General features: G+C 55.7%; 1 protein-coding gene across 1 annotated transcript in view; it reads left to right on the forward strand.

Moving 5' to 3' along the window:
* The window catches only part of DCPS (decapping enzyme, scavenger), a 42770-nt gene that overhangs the window by 25181 nt on the left and 894 nt on the right, over positions 1-16695 (forward strand). Inside the window, exons 3-5 of the mRNA XM_020912705.2 lie at positions 3572-3717; positions 10556-10669; positions 15357-15467. Coding sequence (XP_020768364.2) covers positions 3572-3717; positions 10556-10669; positions 15357-15467 — 371 coding nt within the window. The remainder of the gene's footprint in view (positions 1-3571; positions 3718-10555; positions 10670-15356; positions 15468-16695) is intronic.

Raw genomic sequence — 16695 nt, forward strand, 5'->3', positions numbered from 1 at the left:
ACAATGCAGTCCAGTCTCCAGTGTCCTTCAATCTGGAGCAGTCCCTCAGTTCTAACTTTGACACTATGGAAGAGCTGGGAAGCCACTTGTCGGGTGTCCCTGGGTTTGGGAGGTGATGTCACCTTGCAATGGGATACAGGTTATTTTGGCAGGCACCCCATGGCACGGGCTTCCCAGGTGACCTCAGTGGTAAAGAATCTGCCTGCCAGTGTAGGACACTTGGGTTTGATCTCTGGGTCAGAAAGATCCCCTGGGAGAGGAAATGGCAACCCACTCCAATATTCTTGCCTGGAAAATTCTACAGACAGAGGAGCCTGGTGGGCTGCAGTCCATGGGGTCACAGAGAGACATGACTGAGCAGCTGATCATGCACCACGGCACAGCCAGGAGGTCTGTGCAGCCAGTTCATCTCACAGGGGTGATGCTCTGGTCACTGTCTGTCCCTGTCTGCAATTAATGAGTAATCTCGGGGGAGTTGTTTTTGAGGCCCTGGGTCAATATCCTCTTCCCCTACATATTTTCATCTGATTGTTTGAGTGTTTATCAGGCCTTGACTCTTGACCAGATTCCTCATGAAGCTCAGTTGCAGGTCATTTGGATAAACACCAGAGCTTGCTTTTGGCTGCCAGTGAAAAACTTAGCATTGGGAAATATATTGACTTTTTTTTTCCCCCCAGAGAGGTATTATTCCTTTTGGGATAAGAAGTGCACTTCCTGGGTTTAAAGTCTAAAAAGGTCAGATTCATTCTTTTGTTTGTTTGGTATTTGCTGAGTGCCTAGAATATACTGGACACTGTTCCGGGTGCCGGGGATAATGCGGTAAAACACAGGTAGACAGACGTCCCTGGGGGGGATCAGACAGGAAACCTGGCCTCGGTGGTCAGGTGGTGCAGGGCGAACCCCAGGGTGTGGTGAGGTCGGGGGTGCCTTGCTTGGATGGAGACCTGAGCGGGTAAAGCAGGGGAACAGGTTCAAGGCCTGGAGATGGGAGTCAGTGCGGGTGTGAGGAGGTCGCTAGGAGGTCGCTAGGGCTGGAGCTGAGATGGCCCGGGGAAGGAGGACGGTCAGCGGGGTTGCAGGGAGGCCTGGGTGAGACTGGGGAGCAGCGTCCATTCGGATGTTGGCAGCGAGGGCCTGACTGAGACCCGGCTGGGAGTGTTGGCTCTTTGGGGCTCAGAGCACAGCAAGGCGGGTCTCCTCTGGGCAGAAAGGGATCAGTTGGATGGGGCCTTTTCATTCTACCCTGCTGCTCAGGAGAGGACAGGAGGGGCCGGCCTGGCGAGGGGCCCATCTCCCCACCTTCCCAGCGGCTCGGACAGTCTCTGGCAAGCCTTGGCAGGCGGGCATGCCTGCAGGCCCTGTGGCTTTCCGGCCTGGAATGGCCGGGGAGTCCTGGGCTGGGAGCCCAAGGCAGTGCATGCGTTGCCAGTGGGGCGCGGCTCTTATCCAGGTCGTCCCTGCCCGTCTCCCTGTGAGAGAGAGCGCCAGGGCTCACAGCCTTGGTCCCCATGCCCCACCCAGGCGACCCAGGGGAGTAAGCTGAGGACATTCGAGGAGGACTTTTCTGTGGGGGTGCAGGGGGGATGCAGTTCTGGAGACTTCCCACCCTCTGCTCTTTGGCGTCTCGGGTGTCCGAGGTTACACAGTCAGGATTTGAACCTGGCTAATGGATGTCACAGTCTGGCCCTTCTCCACCAGTCTACTTGCAGAGGGCCAAGGGGGTGACATCACATCTGTTTCAGGCAGTCCCCTCCCTCCTGAGATCTTGTTTGTGCTTGATCTTTGACCTCCGGCCTGTGACCCCGGGGCTATTAGAGGGTGGTGGGCATGAGAAGGGCCCCGAGGGTGGTGAAGAGGCCTCTGTGCCTCCCTTTCGGGGTCAGATCAGAGATTCCTAGGAAGTGGGGTGACATTTAATTAGCCCCTTCGGTGGTTTTGAGGACACACCTTGCTTAATGTTCATAGTCAACACTGAAGGCTCGATTTTAGGACCATCCTTAACAGATGAGGAAGCTGAGACTCTGGGTTAATGACACGGCCAAGGTGGCGCAGCCGGGAAGGGGAGTCATGTGTCAGCCCACGGCCCTGCATGGTGATGCTTTGCCTGCTACACCTGATGGGCCGGTGCCTTTGGTCCTTCCGGAAGTCATGTGCTTGGCATGGTGCCTCTGGATGCCTGCACTGGGCTGGCCTGCCGCACAGCGATGCTGGGCCCACAGGCGGGGGTGGAAAGAGCACGGACCTCAGGGTGGGAAGACCGTGGCTCCAGCCCTCTGCCCCAAGGCCCCAGCCCCGAGTCCCTGTGATCTCTTCCCTCACCTGTGGAATGAGCTTCACCTGCATCCTCAGACCAGACGTGCACGTGTAGGTTGTGGTTCTCAGCTGGGTCTCGAGGTGTGTCTCGAGGTGTGTAGGCAAGCCCAAGAATCTTCTGGAGTGTGCAGTGCCCGCGCTGGGCGGGCCCCTCCAGGCAAACAAACACATATGAATCTGGCGTCGGGGAGGATGTCAGTCTTTTGAGAAACATCCCAACTGATTTTTAAGACACTGTTTCCTTTCCTGCTTTTAGGATCTACGTTCAAGCTGTTGCGGCAGATGTTAATAGAAATAGGGAAAAGGACTTAACCAAAACCAGGTGGTGCTGGACAAGAATCCTACCCTGGAGTCTCTTTAGGAAAATGACCAGGTTTCCTTTTGATGGACACAGTGGTTCTCAACTGGGCGGGGTGGGGGGGGCATTTGGCAATATCTGAGGCACTTATTGTAGTTGTCACAACTGGAGAGAGGGTTTAACTAGCACCTTGGAAGCCGGAGTGCTGCTCAATAGCTTGCAGGGCACAGGACAGCCCCCACAGCAAAGGATTACCTAGGCTGAAACGTTGATGGTGCCAAGGTCAAGGATGAGTAACCCTGTGTTGAGAATAGCCAGTACTTAAATAGTGTTTATTATGTGTCAGACGTTGTTGGTCTAAGAGCTCCACAGGTATTGACTTGCTAATCCTCCCAACCCTCTGACGTGAGCTGTTATTATCCTGAGCTGACAGATGGGGAAGTAGGGGCACTGGGAGCTTAAACACCTGGACCCAGGTAGGGGTCCCGAGGAAGGAGTAGGCAGGACCAGGACTTGGCTTCCCTGGAGTCTGTGCCTTCACCCCCCGCATTAAGGGAGTCTGTTTGACTTTAAACCAGATTTTCAGCTTTGGGTTCAGAAGGCCACACTGGAACGTTTGCTATGTGAGGGAGAGTCAGAAACCTTTCATTCCTGTGCCCAGAAAGTAAGAGAGAAGGGCTGGAGTTAAGAATGACGAGGGGCCCTGTGATCCATCCATGAACATCTTATGTTTTCCATAGTCTGGGAGTGATTCACCTTCATGAATTTAATGGCATGAGACACCTCATGGGAGTGGAACACAGGTGAATCATGACTTCTTAGCCTTCGGCTCCCATCACTGGGGAATCAGAGATGAGACGGGGGCCACCTCCTCCCTGTGGTGCCTTGGGGGCCAGAGGGTGGCAGGACTGGGTGGAGAGCGTGGCTGATGGCGGCTGGGGCTGCACTGTGTCTTTGCAGAAGTGAAGACAACCGTGGTTTACCCCGCCACAGAGAAGCACCTACAGAAGTATCTGCGCCAGGACCTCCACCTGGTCCGAGAGACGGGCAGCGACTACAGGAGCGTCACCTTGCCCCACCTGGAGTCCCAGAGCTTGAGCATCCAGGTACCGGCCACCACAGCTCAGGCAGGCCCCACGGGTCGGATGCAGAGTGCTGTCCCTGGGGCCAGCGTTTATCTTCTCAGGCATCAGTCGAGATGGTCCCAGGGGCCAGCGGTTTCCCTGCCTTCACACCGCTTACCTCATGTGCAGGCGTCAGATAGCACGCGAATGTATATGTAACCACACAAGATGTTGAGACTGTGAGTGCTGTGGGGAGGAATAAGCAGGATAAGTGGCAAAGAAAGTGCTGGGCTCAGGCAGTCGTGTTTCACGGAGGACAGTCACCTGCACGGATAAGGGAATTGACGCTGGTCTCGGGCACACCACTGAGGCAATCTGGGATCTCAGAGCAGTCCAGTCCCTGGGAAGAACTTCTGGCTACTCTGTAGTAGCACTGATGCGATCTCAAGAATGGCTTACCCAGACCAGAAGTCTGTAAATGGGTAAACAGATGCTGGTTAGGCCTTCCCCATCCCGACGCCCATTCCTGATTTCACCTGCAGCTAACCAGTCTCCAGGAGTTGAGTCCCAGGGGAGAAACTTCCCCTCCCCTTATGCCCCCTGCATCCATTCTGAGGGGCAGGATCAGGAGGGAGGGGCTGGTGCACGGCCTCTTCTTCCAGGGCTGCGTTCACAGGTTGGAAGCATCTTTAGAGTGTATTCAGTCCCTGGGCCAGACGCAAGGCCATTTTGCTAACAGGTCTGATTCTCTTTGGGTCTATGCCCAGCATCAACCAGATCCTTTTCTGTAATTGGCCCCATGTGCATGCTCAGAGTTAATATGATGGATGAGTTGTTTTCCTATCCTGTCTCTTTATCACTCACTCCTGTTCCCTAAGCATTTGTATGTATTCCAGCTGAGAGTGTGGCCACGGTGGGGCAGGGTGTCCTGATATGGGAAGCTCATGGCCATTTCTCCCAGGCGCAGAGGAAGGGGGGGGTGTCCTGGGTGTGGGGTCCTGTGAGGTGGATTGTCCTTGGGAGGAGGAAGGACAGGAGGCAGACAGGGGCTGAGGGAGGTCCCACGGGGAAGACCCGGCCAGGCTGTTAGCCATGGTCCCCACACAGGATTTGCACAAGGCTTCTCTAGCTCACTCTGGCTTGATTTTTTTCCCCCCTTTTTAAACAAAGACATCTCAGCACTTGCTATGTCTTCTAAGTAGGAAGGAAATTGGTCTCCATCTTCCTAGAAAGCATCTTGGATCATGAAACGGATGTCCTGGAATGTGTGTTTTGCTGCACTACTTGCACATATATGTGATTCAAGAGAGGAAGTCCTTAATACAGTTTCGGAGTGAGTCATATACGCACCTTCTTAAAGACCACTGTACATAGCCTCTTGGGAAATAGTTCCGCTACTCTACCCACTTCTGTGTGACACGAGTGTTCATGTGTTCTTTATTATTTTAAATTGGCCGAGCTGTGTGGCTTGTGGGATCTTAGTTTCTTGACCAAAGATTGAACCCAGGCCCTCCGCAGTGAAAGCACCGAGTCCTAACCACTGGAGCACCAGGGAGTTTCCCCATGTATTCTTTTTCGACTATTTCTAGCAAGTTTACAAGCACTCGGCTTAATTGGCAATCAGTTCAGTTCAGTTGCTCAGTCGTGTCTGACTGTGACCCCATGGACTGCAGCACACCAGGCCTCTGTGTCCATCACCAACTCCCGGAGTTTACTCATACTCATGTCCATTGAGTCGGTGATGCCATCCAACCATCTGATCCTCTGTCGTCCCCTTCTCCTCCTGCCTTCAATCTTTCCCAGCATCAGGGTCTTTTCAAATGAGTCAGTTCTTCACATCAGGTGGCCAAAGTACTGGAGTTTCAGCTTCAGCATCAGTCCTTTCAGTGAATATTGAGGACTGATTTGCTTTGGGATGGACTGGTTGGATCTCCTTGCAGTCCAAGGGACCCTCAAGAGTCTTCTCCAACACCACAGTTCAAAAGCATCAATTCTTTGGCGCTCAGCTTTCTTTATAGTCCAACTCTCACATCCATACCTGACTACTGGAAAAACCATAGCTTTGACCAGACAAACCTTTGTTGGCAAAGTAATGTCTCTGCTTTTTAATGTGCTGCCTAGGTTGGTCATAACTTTTCTTCCAAGGAGCAAGCGTCTTTTAATTTCATGGCTACAGTCACCATCTGCAGTGATTTTGGAGCCCCCCAAAATAAAGTCTGTCACTGTTTCCATTGTTTCCCTATCTATTTGCCATGAAGTGATGGGATCAGATACAATATATATTGTAATGAAAACTGACCTATTCCAGTCTTGTGGCCACTGCTGAGTTTTCCAAATTTGCTGGCTTATTGAGTGCAGCACTTTCACAGCATCATCTTTAGGATTTGAAATAGCTCAACTGGAATTCCATCACCTCCACTAGCTTTGTTTGTAGTGATGCTTCCTAAGGCCCACTTGACTTCACATTCCAGGATGTTTGGCTCTAGGTGAGTGATCACACCATAGTGGTTCACGAAGATTTTTTTTTTGTTTAGTTCTTCTGTGTATTGTTGCCACCTCTTCTTAATGTCTTCTGCTTCTGTTAGGTCCCTACCATTTCTGTCCTTTATTGAGCCCATCTTTGCGTGAAATGTTCCCTTGGTATGTCTAATTTTCTTGAAGAAATGTCTAGTCTTTCCCATTCTATTGTTTTCCTCTATTTCTTTGCATTGATCACTGAGGAAGTCTTTCTTATCTCTCCTTGCTATTCTTTGGAACTCTGCAGAGCTAATTGGCAATAGCTATTATATTTATTGAGCATCCCCTAGGTCCCAGACCCTGTGCTAGGGTCTGGAGGGTCACCAGGATAAGCACTGATAATGTCCCCACAGTCTTGTATGGAAGGTGGGCATGCAATATAATGGGATGAGCACCTCGGTGGTTAATACACCAGGTACAGCTGTGACATAAAGGGGAGTGATCAGCTCAGATGCTGGGGGGCTTCACTGGGGAGAGGATCCTCTGGTTGAACCTTAAAGGACAAAGAGAAGTTTGCCAGGTGGACAGAACAAACAGGGCACTGCAGCCAGAGCAGAGAGAAACTCCAGGCCTTGGAGGGCTGGACTCTGATGTGTTTGGGGAGCTAGTGAGAGAAGACAGGCAGGGCCCAGGAAGAGATGTGGGCACTTTACCGAGGAGACCAGGAGTTCCCAAACCTGGCCAGTCGTCAGCATGGCCTCTTGAGGTTTTATAAAATTCAGAGCACAGGGCACTTCTTGGTATCTCCTGACTCAGGATGGACCTGGGAAATCTGGATTAGGAAGAAATCTCTTGTCAGATTTGAGGACGACTACCATAGGCAGTGAGGGTCCTGTAAATGGTTTTAAGCACGTGGGTAATTTGATGAGATTTAAAGAAGCAGGTGGCGTGGTGAGAGTGGAAGGAGGAAGAGGCAGAGGGGCGCTTCTTTTTCGATTAAGAGTCTGGGCCTAGATGGGGGCTGGCTTGGAGCAGCAAGGGGAGGGCCTGGGGTGACTCCAGGGGTATCTTGGGCAGTGAGTGGCAGATGGGAGGATGGTTAACCAGCACAAGGGCGTGGATGGCAGAGTGGGTTTCCATGGAGGACAGTGAGTTAGCTTGGGATGTCTCGGCACTCACGAGGTGACTTAGAACAGCAACGGTCCGGAGCATTTTGCGGGCATCGTGTCTTCAGCAACAAGCTTTTGGAGACTAGCTTCAGAGCCAGGCGGCCTGGCCCCAGTGTCTGTGCTCTTAGCCATTGACGCTACTTGGATACTCAAATCTGAGGTGCTTGTAATTTCCCAGTTAAAAAAAAGAATGCAATGTGATGTCTGGATCCAGAGCCTTAGAGATCCATTTGTGAGCCCAGGGTTTGGCCTCTCGTCCTGACACCTCAGCACCTTGAGAGCTTGTACTTGGTTTAAAAATAATTTTTGTTTTATTTATTTATTTTTGACTGCACTTTATTGCTGAGCGGGCTTCTCTCCAGTTGTAGTGCATGGAATTCTCATTGCCATGGCTCCCTCTTGTTGTGGAGCACGGGCCCTAGGCACGCACATGGGATCGGTAGTTGCAGCTCATGCAGCTTTAGTTGCCTCACAGCATGTGGGAATCTTCCCAGACCAGGGATCGAACCTGTGTCTGCTGCTTTGGCAGGCAGATTCTTATCCACCACACCACCAGGGAAGTCTTCGTCTTTCACTTTTGAGTCCCAGTTTCCCTGCCTGGAAAATGTGACTGACAGCACCTCCCTCCTGGGGTCCCGGCGGAGGCTGAGAGCCGGGCCACACACCACGTGCCTGCTGCTGTTCCCCGCACAGAAGAGGCGCCCGAGGGGTGGCCACTGTTGTCCACACGGGGGGCAGTTGCGAGGAGGAGCAGGAGGGCTGAGACACGGCGGGGGCGGGGCGGCTGGAGGAGAGGGGCCAGAGCCAAGGAGCAGGAGGACAGGGAAGAGGGAGGAGAGAGGCTCCCGGGGCAGTTGCCAGCATCGCCCACAGGGAGGACGTCACGCCCAGATGGGTCCAGAATCTGCCAGTGTCCCCAGAGCTCCGTCATCCGTGGGCGCCGAGGCTCCTGGGCTTGCTTTCCCAGGGTGTCCCTCCCCGTGACGTCACCCTGTGCTTCGTGTGAGTGGCGTCCCCCGGCTCTCCTCCCGCGTCTGGGCTGAGCTGTCCTGTGAGTCCAGGCCCCTCCCGCTCTCCCAGGGGCCGTCCCCACATGGGTGGCGTGGAGCTTGGTGGGCTCTGGGGCCGGACGCTGGGTCGGGACTGTGTGAACTTGGGTGCACATCCTCGCACCTGCGGGCTCGCCTGGCCCGCGAGATGCCGTCATCACTGCACGCCTTCATCACACCACACCCTCCCAGCCCTCGGGCGCCCCTCCAGTCTCACACGTGGTTCTCTCTCGCCCCAGAATCAACGCACTTCCTTTGCTCTCATCCACTCTTCTTTTTCCCTGCCCACAGCTGGTCTTGCAGCCTCAGGCACGCCCAGCCTGACCTTTCCCAGCAACTTCTCTGTTTTCCGCTGCCTCCCTGGGCAGAGCTCTGTGTTGGACGCCTTTCTGAGCATTTTCTGGCTTAGTCCTCACCGCAGCCCTAACCTGTGGGTATAATTAGCACCTCTTGACGACGGAGGAAGCCACGGCTTAGATGAAATCACTTTGCAGCATGCAGCCAGTTACTTAGTGTTGGAGGTGAGAGATGAGCCCCATGTTGTTGGGCTCCAGAGCCCATTCATCCTCCCCCAGATGATATGTTGTTTTTTAGGCGGAGGCAGGAGCTGTGGGGGAAGGCAGGGCCCTGGGGTGGCTTGGCCTGCTGTGGGCTGGGCAACCCAAGGGCTGTTTACGCAGAACCACCATCCCCTCCCTCCCATTTATTTTCCGACTGACTTTTTTTTTCTCAAGTGGCACATTCCTAGAGAGATGTCCAGTTAGAGAAGAGATGCTTCCCCTGGGAAATTCTCAACTTGCTGGGCTGTGCATTGCTCTGGCCCCAGGGTTGCACAAAGAAGCCACCGCAGGATGGCCTCCAGGCCTCACCAGGAAGTGGCATGGCCAGGCTTTCCTTGGGAAAGCCCCTCTTTTCTAATGGGTTGACCTTACTGTCACTGGCCTGTGGGTCTTACTGGGGGGCCTGGGAGGCCCAGATTGTCCCTGGCAGGTTCCCTCTGCCTCTTCCCTCTCTGTATCAGATGGTTGCACTTGACCTTGGCTGTGCTGGCCGAGTACAGGATGCAGACTTGGCGGGTGGTGGGAAGGGAGCCCGCAGGAGGCTGGGGGGACAGCCCTGGCTCTCGCTGACCCTGCCGCACCAGCACTCCTGGTAGTGGGCTAAGGAGCCCCGTGTTGGCTGGCCGTGTCGGTACCCTGTCCTCCCCTCCAGCCCTCGTCAGCTCGAGTGCCTTCCCGACCATGGGGCAGAAGGGGCAGCTGAGTGAGCCCAGCTCCGGCCCCCTCTCTGGCTATGCAGCAGGGTTCACTGTCAGATTTTGGGCAGGAAGGAAGTCACGTTGGCAAAGGGTTCTCAGCGCTCAGGGGCAGTGGGGTAGAGTGGGCTCCAGGGGTTGGAGCCCCGTGAGAACAGGGCCTTCATATCTTGACCTGCAGGCTGCAGGCTGGCTTCCTCAGAGAGGCCACCAGGACCTTCATGGTAAAGTGATGCCCTTGGGGTCCATGCAGTGCTCAAGGCAGGGTCCTTGAAGACGGTGGACAGCAGCTGATCAAAGGGCATGAGAGAGCTGGCAGCCCAGGGTTGACCGGAAGGCAGGAAGGGTCTGTGTCATTGCCTCTCGTGTGGCATTTCTTTGCTTTGTCGTGAAGGGTCCATGTCAGGGCAGGTAGAGGTGCTAACCCACGCTCACAAGAATCCCAGAGGGGCTGGGAAACCCAGCACAGTTACTTCCAGAACACAAGCCCTTCCTTGCCATGACATGTGGCAAGCTCACTCCGCAAAAGGAACTCCCAGCAGACTCTCTGCCCTGTGGTCCTGTTGGGGTGCATGGACACTTCACCAGAGTCCTGTGGGCAGTGGAAGGGGATGCAGACTAGGCCTGTAAAGCCACAGCAGAGGGTGTGCACAGGGGTGGCCAGGACGGGTTTAAAGAGTGATCTCCGTGTGGACCCTTGTGGGGGCAGCTGTAGTGACCCCCGTGGGGATGGCCATGGTGTCCCTCACTGGGTGGCTGTGGTGGGAGAGGGGAGGTCTCTTCTGGACCCAAGAGCTGATCCCTGGGACAGGATGGCCTGAGTGTGGATCCCCTGAGCTTCATGCCCCTTTAATATTGGGTGCCCTTCCCTGAGCCTGCCTCTCCCAGCATGGGGTGTCTCTTGGGGAAAGGACTGGCCTGTGAGCCCCATCTCTCTGCCCTCCTTCCAGTGGGTGTACAACATTCTTGACAAGAAAGCTGAAGCTGACCGGATTGTTTTTGAGAACCCGGATCCGTCCGACGGCTTTGTCCTGATCCCCGACCTCAAGTGGAACCAACAGCAGGTAACGGATTTCGCGCGGCGCCTCTCTGGTCTCCGAGTGCCCCGCTCCAGCTGCCGCTCCTTAATCCTGCCCTTCTTCCTCCTGCTGGTCTCTTCTCTCTAAGCAGATTATAATTAACCGACAGGGGAGGCTGAGCTGTCTGCAGTGGGAGCAGCTACACAAATGTTTACCCTTCAGTGGGCCAGTTAAAGCCCCTTCTGGCTTACCTCCCACGCTAGCGGTGAGGATGGGCAGTGTTTGCGTCATGACGTCATGGGCTACTCCTTCATCAGCCAAGTTTGAGGCTTCCACCTTCCCTTCCAGGGGTGCCCGGAGCCCTGAGATGGACAGTTTACCCCTCTCCACGCCCTGGACAGCAGCACATCCAGGCAGGCCTGTAGCACTGGCTGGCAGAAGCCATGGGGACCAGCTGGAGGAGTCCCCTGCACTGCCCGAGCCACAGGGGGGGCCTCCAGTGGCTCAGGCACCGCCCCCCTAAAGCCTCTCAGCTCTGCTGCCTGGCCCTGAGCGCCCCCCTCCCCTGACCTTTTCGGGAGCGGGATCCCCAGGAGCTTTCTTCACTCACACTGCCCCTCCAGTCCTCGGCAATCTCTCTGCACCTCCTCACCTCCTCCCTCATCTCACACTGAGAGGCCCATCCCCAGGCTCGCTAGCTATCGCCTCTTTGGGTGGACTGTCATGCCCCGAGAGTAACAGGAACCAGCAGGGCACTGGGTCCAGGCAGCGCTGTGCCCACACAGACTGGAGCTGGGCCCGGATAAATCTAGGCTCTTGGGCGGGCCCCTCTGGGCTCTGTGTTCCTCACATCATTGTTAGGTCTCCCGGGGACGCTGATCTGGAGTGGCAGCCTGTCCTGCCTGGGCAGACACCTCCCGTCTCACTCTGCACCCTCCGCCGAGCTCATCTGCATTCTTTGGCTGGATGGGGCAGATTTCCTGACCAGCCACACCACTCCAGTTGCCAAGAGATGGGGGAGCCGAGAGCCTGTGGCTGGGGTGAAGGGGACAGAATTCGGGCTCAGAGGCACAGGCGAGCCCATGCCAGCTGTCTCCCGGGGAGGCTCATAGGACTTCCTGGATGTGGCTGGCGGGGGAAGGAGGAGGCAGGTAGGGAATCTGAAGGGAGTTTCCAGAGGTCTCAGCGCTGAGCTGGGAAGGTCAGAAGAGCCCGCCCTCCCTTCGGTGATGATGTGCAGAGGCCGCACACCCCCACAGCTGATCCTCACTCAGGCCGTGAGGGAAGGCAGCGGACCAGAGAAGGGACGAAGCCAGAGCCCCCGTGGGGTAGGGATGCCGGGGGGCTCTGCCAATCCCGTCCGCTCCCTCAGGCAGCCCTGCACTGGCTGTTGTGCATCACACACACGGTGCAGGGAGGTGGGGGCAGGTGGGGGCGCTAGTAGGAGGAATTTGGACTCACGAGGTTCCTGAAGAAGACCTTATGATTTGTAGGAGGTGGTGGTCCGAGAGCCACGTGGGGCCAGCCGCAACCTCCCCATTCAAGGAGCCGTAACGCTCTGGCGCCCGCAGCACTGAGAGCGGAAGTCCATGCTCCTCTTTACCTGGCACCAGCAGGCGTCCTGCCGGGCCTGCCCGGGGCACTGCCCACTGTCTGTCCCCTTAAGAGAGGACAGGCTTCAGGCGCCGCAGCAGGGTCCCAGCCACACTGTGGCGGGGTGACTCACCCTCGGGCTGTGAAGGGACCAGCTTGCACATCAGACTTTTAACTTGCTGAGTGGACAGGTGTGACCGTCCCTGACCTTTGCTCCATTACCACTTGTCTCCTTGTGGTGCCACAATTAAGGGCCTTACATCCCCGACTGTGACAGAACACTGAGGCCCACGGCTCCCTAGAATTAGGCAGTGTGTCCAGCAGGGAGATGGGCCAGGCCTGGACTCCTGTCCTTCATCCTCATCCACCAAAGGAGGGCAGAGGAGAGGGCGGTCTGGCATGTGCGCTGAGGGGACTTCTAGCCACCCTGGCGTCCCCTCATGCTGCTGCTCTGCCCAGAAGCATGTCTTTTTCCCCTCACTGATGGCCCAGGGTTAAAAAACGTCCATCCATCCATTCATCTGTCCGTCCGTCTCACAAACATTTTGCTGTTGTTGTTTAGTCACTAAGTCATGCCTGACTCCTCTGGTAGCTCACCAGGCTCCTCTGTCCATGCGATTCTCCAGGCAGGAATGCTGGAGCAGGCTGCTGTTCCCTTCTCCAGGGGATCTTCCTGACCCAGGCATCGAACTCACGTCTCCTGATTGCAGGTGGCTTCTTTATCACTGAGCCACCAGGGAAGCCCCACAAATATTGATCAAGTCCCTAATGTCTGCTGGAGATTCTGGCTCCCTGGAGACTAGAGAATCCCTTCTTCAGTTCTTTTTAGAGAGAACCTGTATATTCCTTTTCATTGTCTTATTTGAGGGTGTAGGGATTGGTCCGGTTAATACCCGTACATGTGTGTTAGAAATTCGTTCATGTCCAACTCTTTGTGACCCCATAGACTGTAGCCCGCCGGGTTCCTCTGTCCATGGAATTCCCTAGGCAGGAATACTAGAGTGGGTTGCCATTTCCTTCTTCAGGGGATCTTCCCAACCCAGGGATCGAACCCACATCTTCTGCATTGCGGGCAGATTCTTGACCATCTGAGCCTCCATGGAAGCCAACACCAACATGTACATGGTAACAGTACAACCAACACACAGTGGGCAGTGAAAGTCCATTCCCTCACCCGACATTCTGCCACGTCCCTGCCCCAGAAGAGATGGTTTGTGTCTCCTCCATGGTCTCTACATATTACACATGTCAGCATGTATGGGCATGTTCGTGTAGACACACAGACACCTTCAGCTCATGGAATGTGGACCCTTGTGTCTAAGGCATGCAGGCAGGAGCCTCAGTCTCCGCGTCCATCCTGAGGTGGAGCCATGGCTGTCCGGAGCTCCAGCCGTTCTCCGTTTTGCCCCTCGCTAGGAGGCTGTTGCTTTGACTTTGCTGCCCTGCCTTGGAGTAGGCAAGGTTGATGGCCTCTGTCTCCCCAGAGGGGTTGATGTGCTGCCTGCTGGGATGCCAGTCTGGACCCTCGCCAGCCCCTCACCTGTTTTTTCTTTCCAGATCATTTTTCTGGGCATCCGGGGCCCTTTGGGGAAAATCCGGGGTCACGTCTGCTGTCAAAGGACAGGTTTGTTTTCCTTCCCTCACTCAGCCTGTGAGCTGGCACCCAGCGCAGGCTTCATGCTTCATTCCATGCCAGTGGAGCAGAGAGGTGTGACTTAATGTCATCCTTGGGATTTGTCAACAGATATCATCTAAACAAATGTTACTATTGTTTGGAGGGCCCGTGACACTGACGACGTGGAACTGCTGGAGACACCCACAGACACACACACGCTCCTAGATCAAACGGCTTTGTTTTCTGCTGCTCCTTGGGTCTCAGCTTGTACAAGAGTCCTGGGCACAGGCCATGAGAAGGAAGAGTCCAGAAGGGACTTGCAGAGCTGAGGCCCAGGTGGGCACCGCTGAGCCGTCTGCTGGCAGGTTCCCACCGCGCTCGAGTGCGGCCGGTCTGGGGCAGAAAGCCCGGCTCTTAGGGCTCTGGTGGAGACGAGTGAGTGTGGCATGAGAGACTATTGGCATGAAGAAGCACAGCTGGACATCAGGCACCATCTGGAAAGTCTCATTCCCAGTTTTTTAAGTTGGGGCCCTTGGGGACTTGGCCTGATGACTCATGGTCCCCAGATTATCTCATTGAGGAATCTAGCAGCTTGGCCTGCAGAGCTGAGGGCCGCTGGGTCCGCACCAGGCCTTGGCCCTTGGAGCCCTGGTGTCTGGGGCTTGCTTTACACGAGGATGTGAAACTGGCCAAGGCCAGGGTTTGGGCAAGGGGAAACTGGGACAGGAAGGGTTTTCTGGGCAAGAGGAAGAGTCCGTTTGCTCTCTGGCTCAAGGTTCTGGCTCAAGGTCTTGTTGGCCTCGGGTCTTTGTACCATTGTGACCCCCAGGTCTTCGGCCAGCCGCTGTTTTCAGGAAGGACGGCAGGAAGGGCTGTGAATGAGCCCTGTGAGATACGGGAAGGGAGACAAGGGTGAAGCGAGGTGGAGCTTACTGCCCCCCGCACTTGCCTCTCCACCCCTCACCTACCTGACTCCAGGCACATGGAGTCCCCCTCCCTCCACCAATGCCTCTGAGCCTTTTTCACAGTTCCTCTTGCTCAGCGCCCTTTTCCCAAGCCCTCCCTCTTCTTGGGGACCCATGCCCCCTGTGTCCTGTCCCAGGATGCCTCTCTGATCACCCTCACTAGTCTTTCCTTGTTTCTCCTGTACTCTTCTCCCCTTCTGTCTTATAGCAGTTACTTCAGTACATGTGATTAGACCATAAAAGTGGTTCATGGCATTTTCTTGAGCCCCCCCACTTCCCCATCAGCTGTGAGTATGTAAATACTCTCATGTGATATTTTTGAGCGGGAAGAATAAACACAGGCTTCTTCCCTTACATTACCCTCGCTCACCCGGGGCAGGTGGACGCCCACCTTGCCTGGGGTTGGGTCCGGCCACGGTGTCCCTGGGATTGGCGGCGGCTGGCCCTGCAGGCCTTGGTGTGAGGGTGCTTCCTGACTTCCGGGGGGCAGTTCCAGGATGGGCAGTCTCTGCGGTTGGACCCCTGCTGAGCCCAGTTCACCCCGCCTGTCTTTGCACAGCTCGATGACCTGTACCTGATCGCCATCTGCCATCGCCGGGGCATCAAGTCGCTTCGGGACCTCACCCCAGAGCACCTGCCGCTGCTCAGGAACATTCTGCAGGAGGGGCAGGTGAGGTTCCCAGGGCTGAGTCCACACCAGAGCCCAGAGGGGTTAGACTCCGATTCCCGTGTGTTCCTGGGCCCCTTTCCTCACCCCACCCTTCTGTAAAACGGCTTCTCTCTAGGTGCCCTGCAGGGGCCTGTGAAGGCTCATAGATGGCCTCAGGAAGCCCCTGGTCCTGGTCCCACCCTGCCTTCCAGCTCTGCACTGAGCCCCCTTGCCTCACCCCACACAGGCTTCCTCAGTTCGGGTCCTCGATTCTGCTCCTTGATGTTGTGCTGCAGGTCACATCTGGGGCACCCTCCCATCCCAGGGTTACCCCTGATAGCTGCATCGCACCACACGTGTTTCTTGGGTAGATGGTCCATGACCTGATATGGATCTGCATGTGTCCCCTGGTGTACCCCAAGGACAGAGACCGAACGCTGTAGCACCTGGCTTTCTGGGACACCTTCCCTCTGGGAGATTTGCTGAATTGGATGAAAAGGTTGCTAAAAGGAGCCCTGGGGACGAGGGCAGGTGGTGGGGGAGAGGAGAGTCTCAAATCTGGGGCTGTGATCCTGGTTCTGACATTTTGACCTTAGCCCACTGGGTGGCCTCGGGCAGGTCATTTCACCTCTCTGGGCCTGGGTATCTGGAGGGGTCCTTCTGAACCTGTTACTCTGTAGGGTTGGTCTCAGCCTTGTTTCCACTCTGAGACATTGGATGGTGCAACCTCCATGCCAGGCCTGCTGTCACCAAGGTTTCCAGCAGGGGAGAGGCTCCCCCTGGCTGAGGTTCAACAAGCCCTGCTCCGAGGCTCTGCCAGGACCTGGGGGCAGGGCTCTGCCTGGGGCCACTCTCCTTCCCCTCTGGCCCCCTCCCCAGTGTGCCCACCTGCCTTCCCACCCACCTGCTCACCCCACATGTCCCTGGCTGCCTTTCTCTTGCGGGGCCCCTGGGAGGTGTCAGGCCAGCACCTGCATCTGCCCTGGCAACTCCAGCGCCCTCACTCAGGCGGGTCAGCCCTCCAGGAAGCCTGGGTGCCCAGATCCCTAGGGGCGCACCGATCAGCAGAGCACAATACAATCCCAGCGTGTGTTCTGAGCCCACTGGGGCCCTGTCTTTCTTCACCCCTGCCGCCTCAGGGATTGGCCTACATTGGAAATTAAATCTCTTAATTCCGAGAGGCTTGGAGGCTCCTGAAGGCGGTTGGAGGAGAAAAAGCTCTACCACCATGCAAGGTTGGGGTGGGCCA

This window comes from Odocoileus virginianus, chromosome 28 (genome assembly GCF_023699985.2).
Source record: "Odocoileus virginianus isolate 20LAN1187 ecotype Illinois chromosome 28, Ovbor_1.2, whole genome shotgun sequence".
Classification (NCBI taxonomy): Eukaryota; Metazoa; Chordata; class Mammalia; order Artiodactyla; family Cervidae; genus Odocoileus; species Odocoileus virginianus.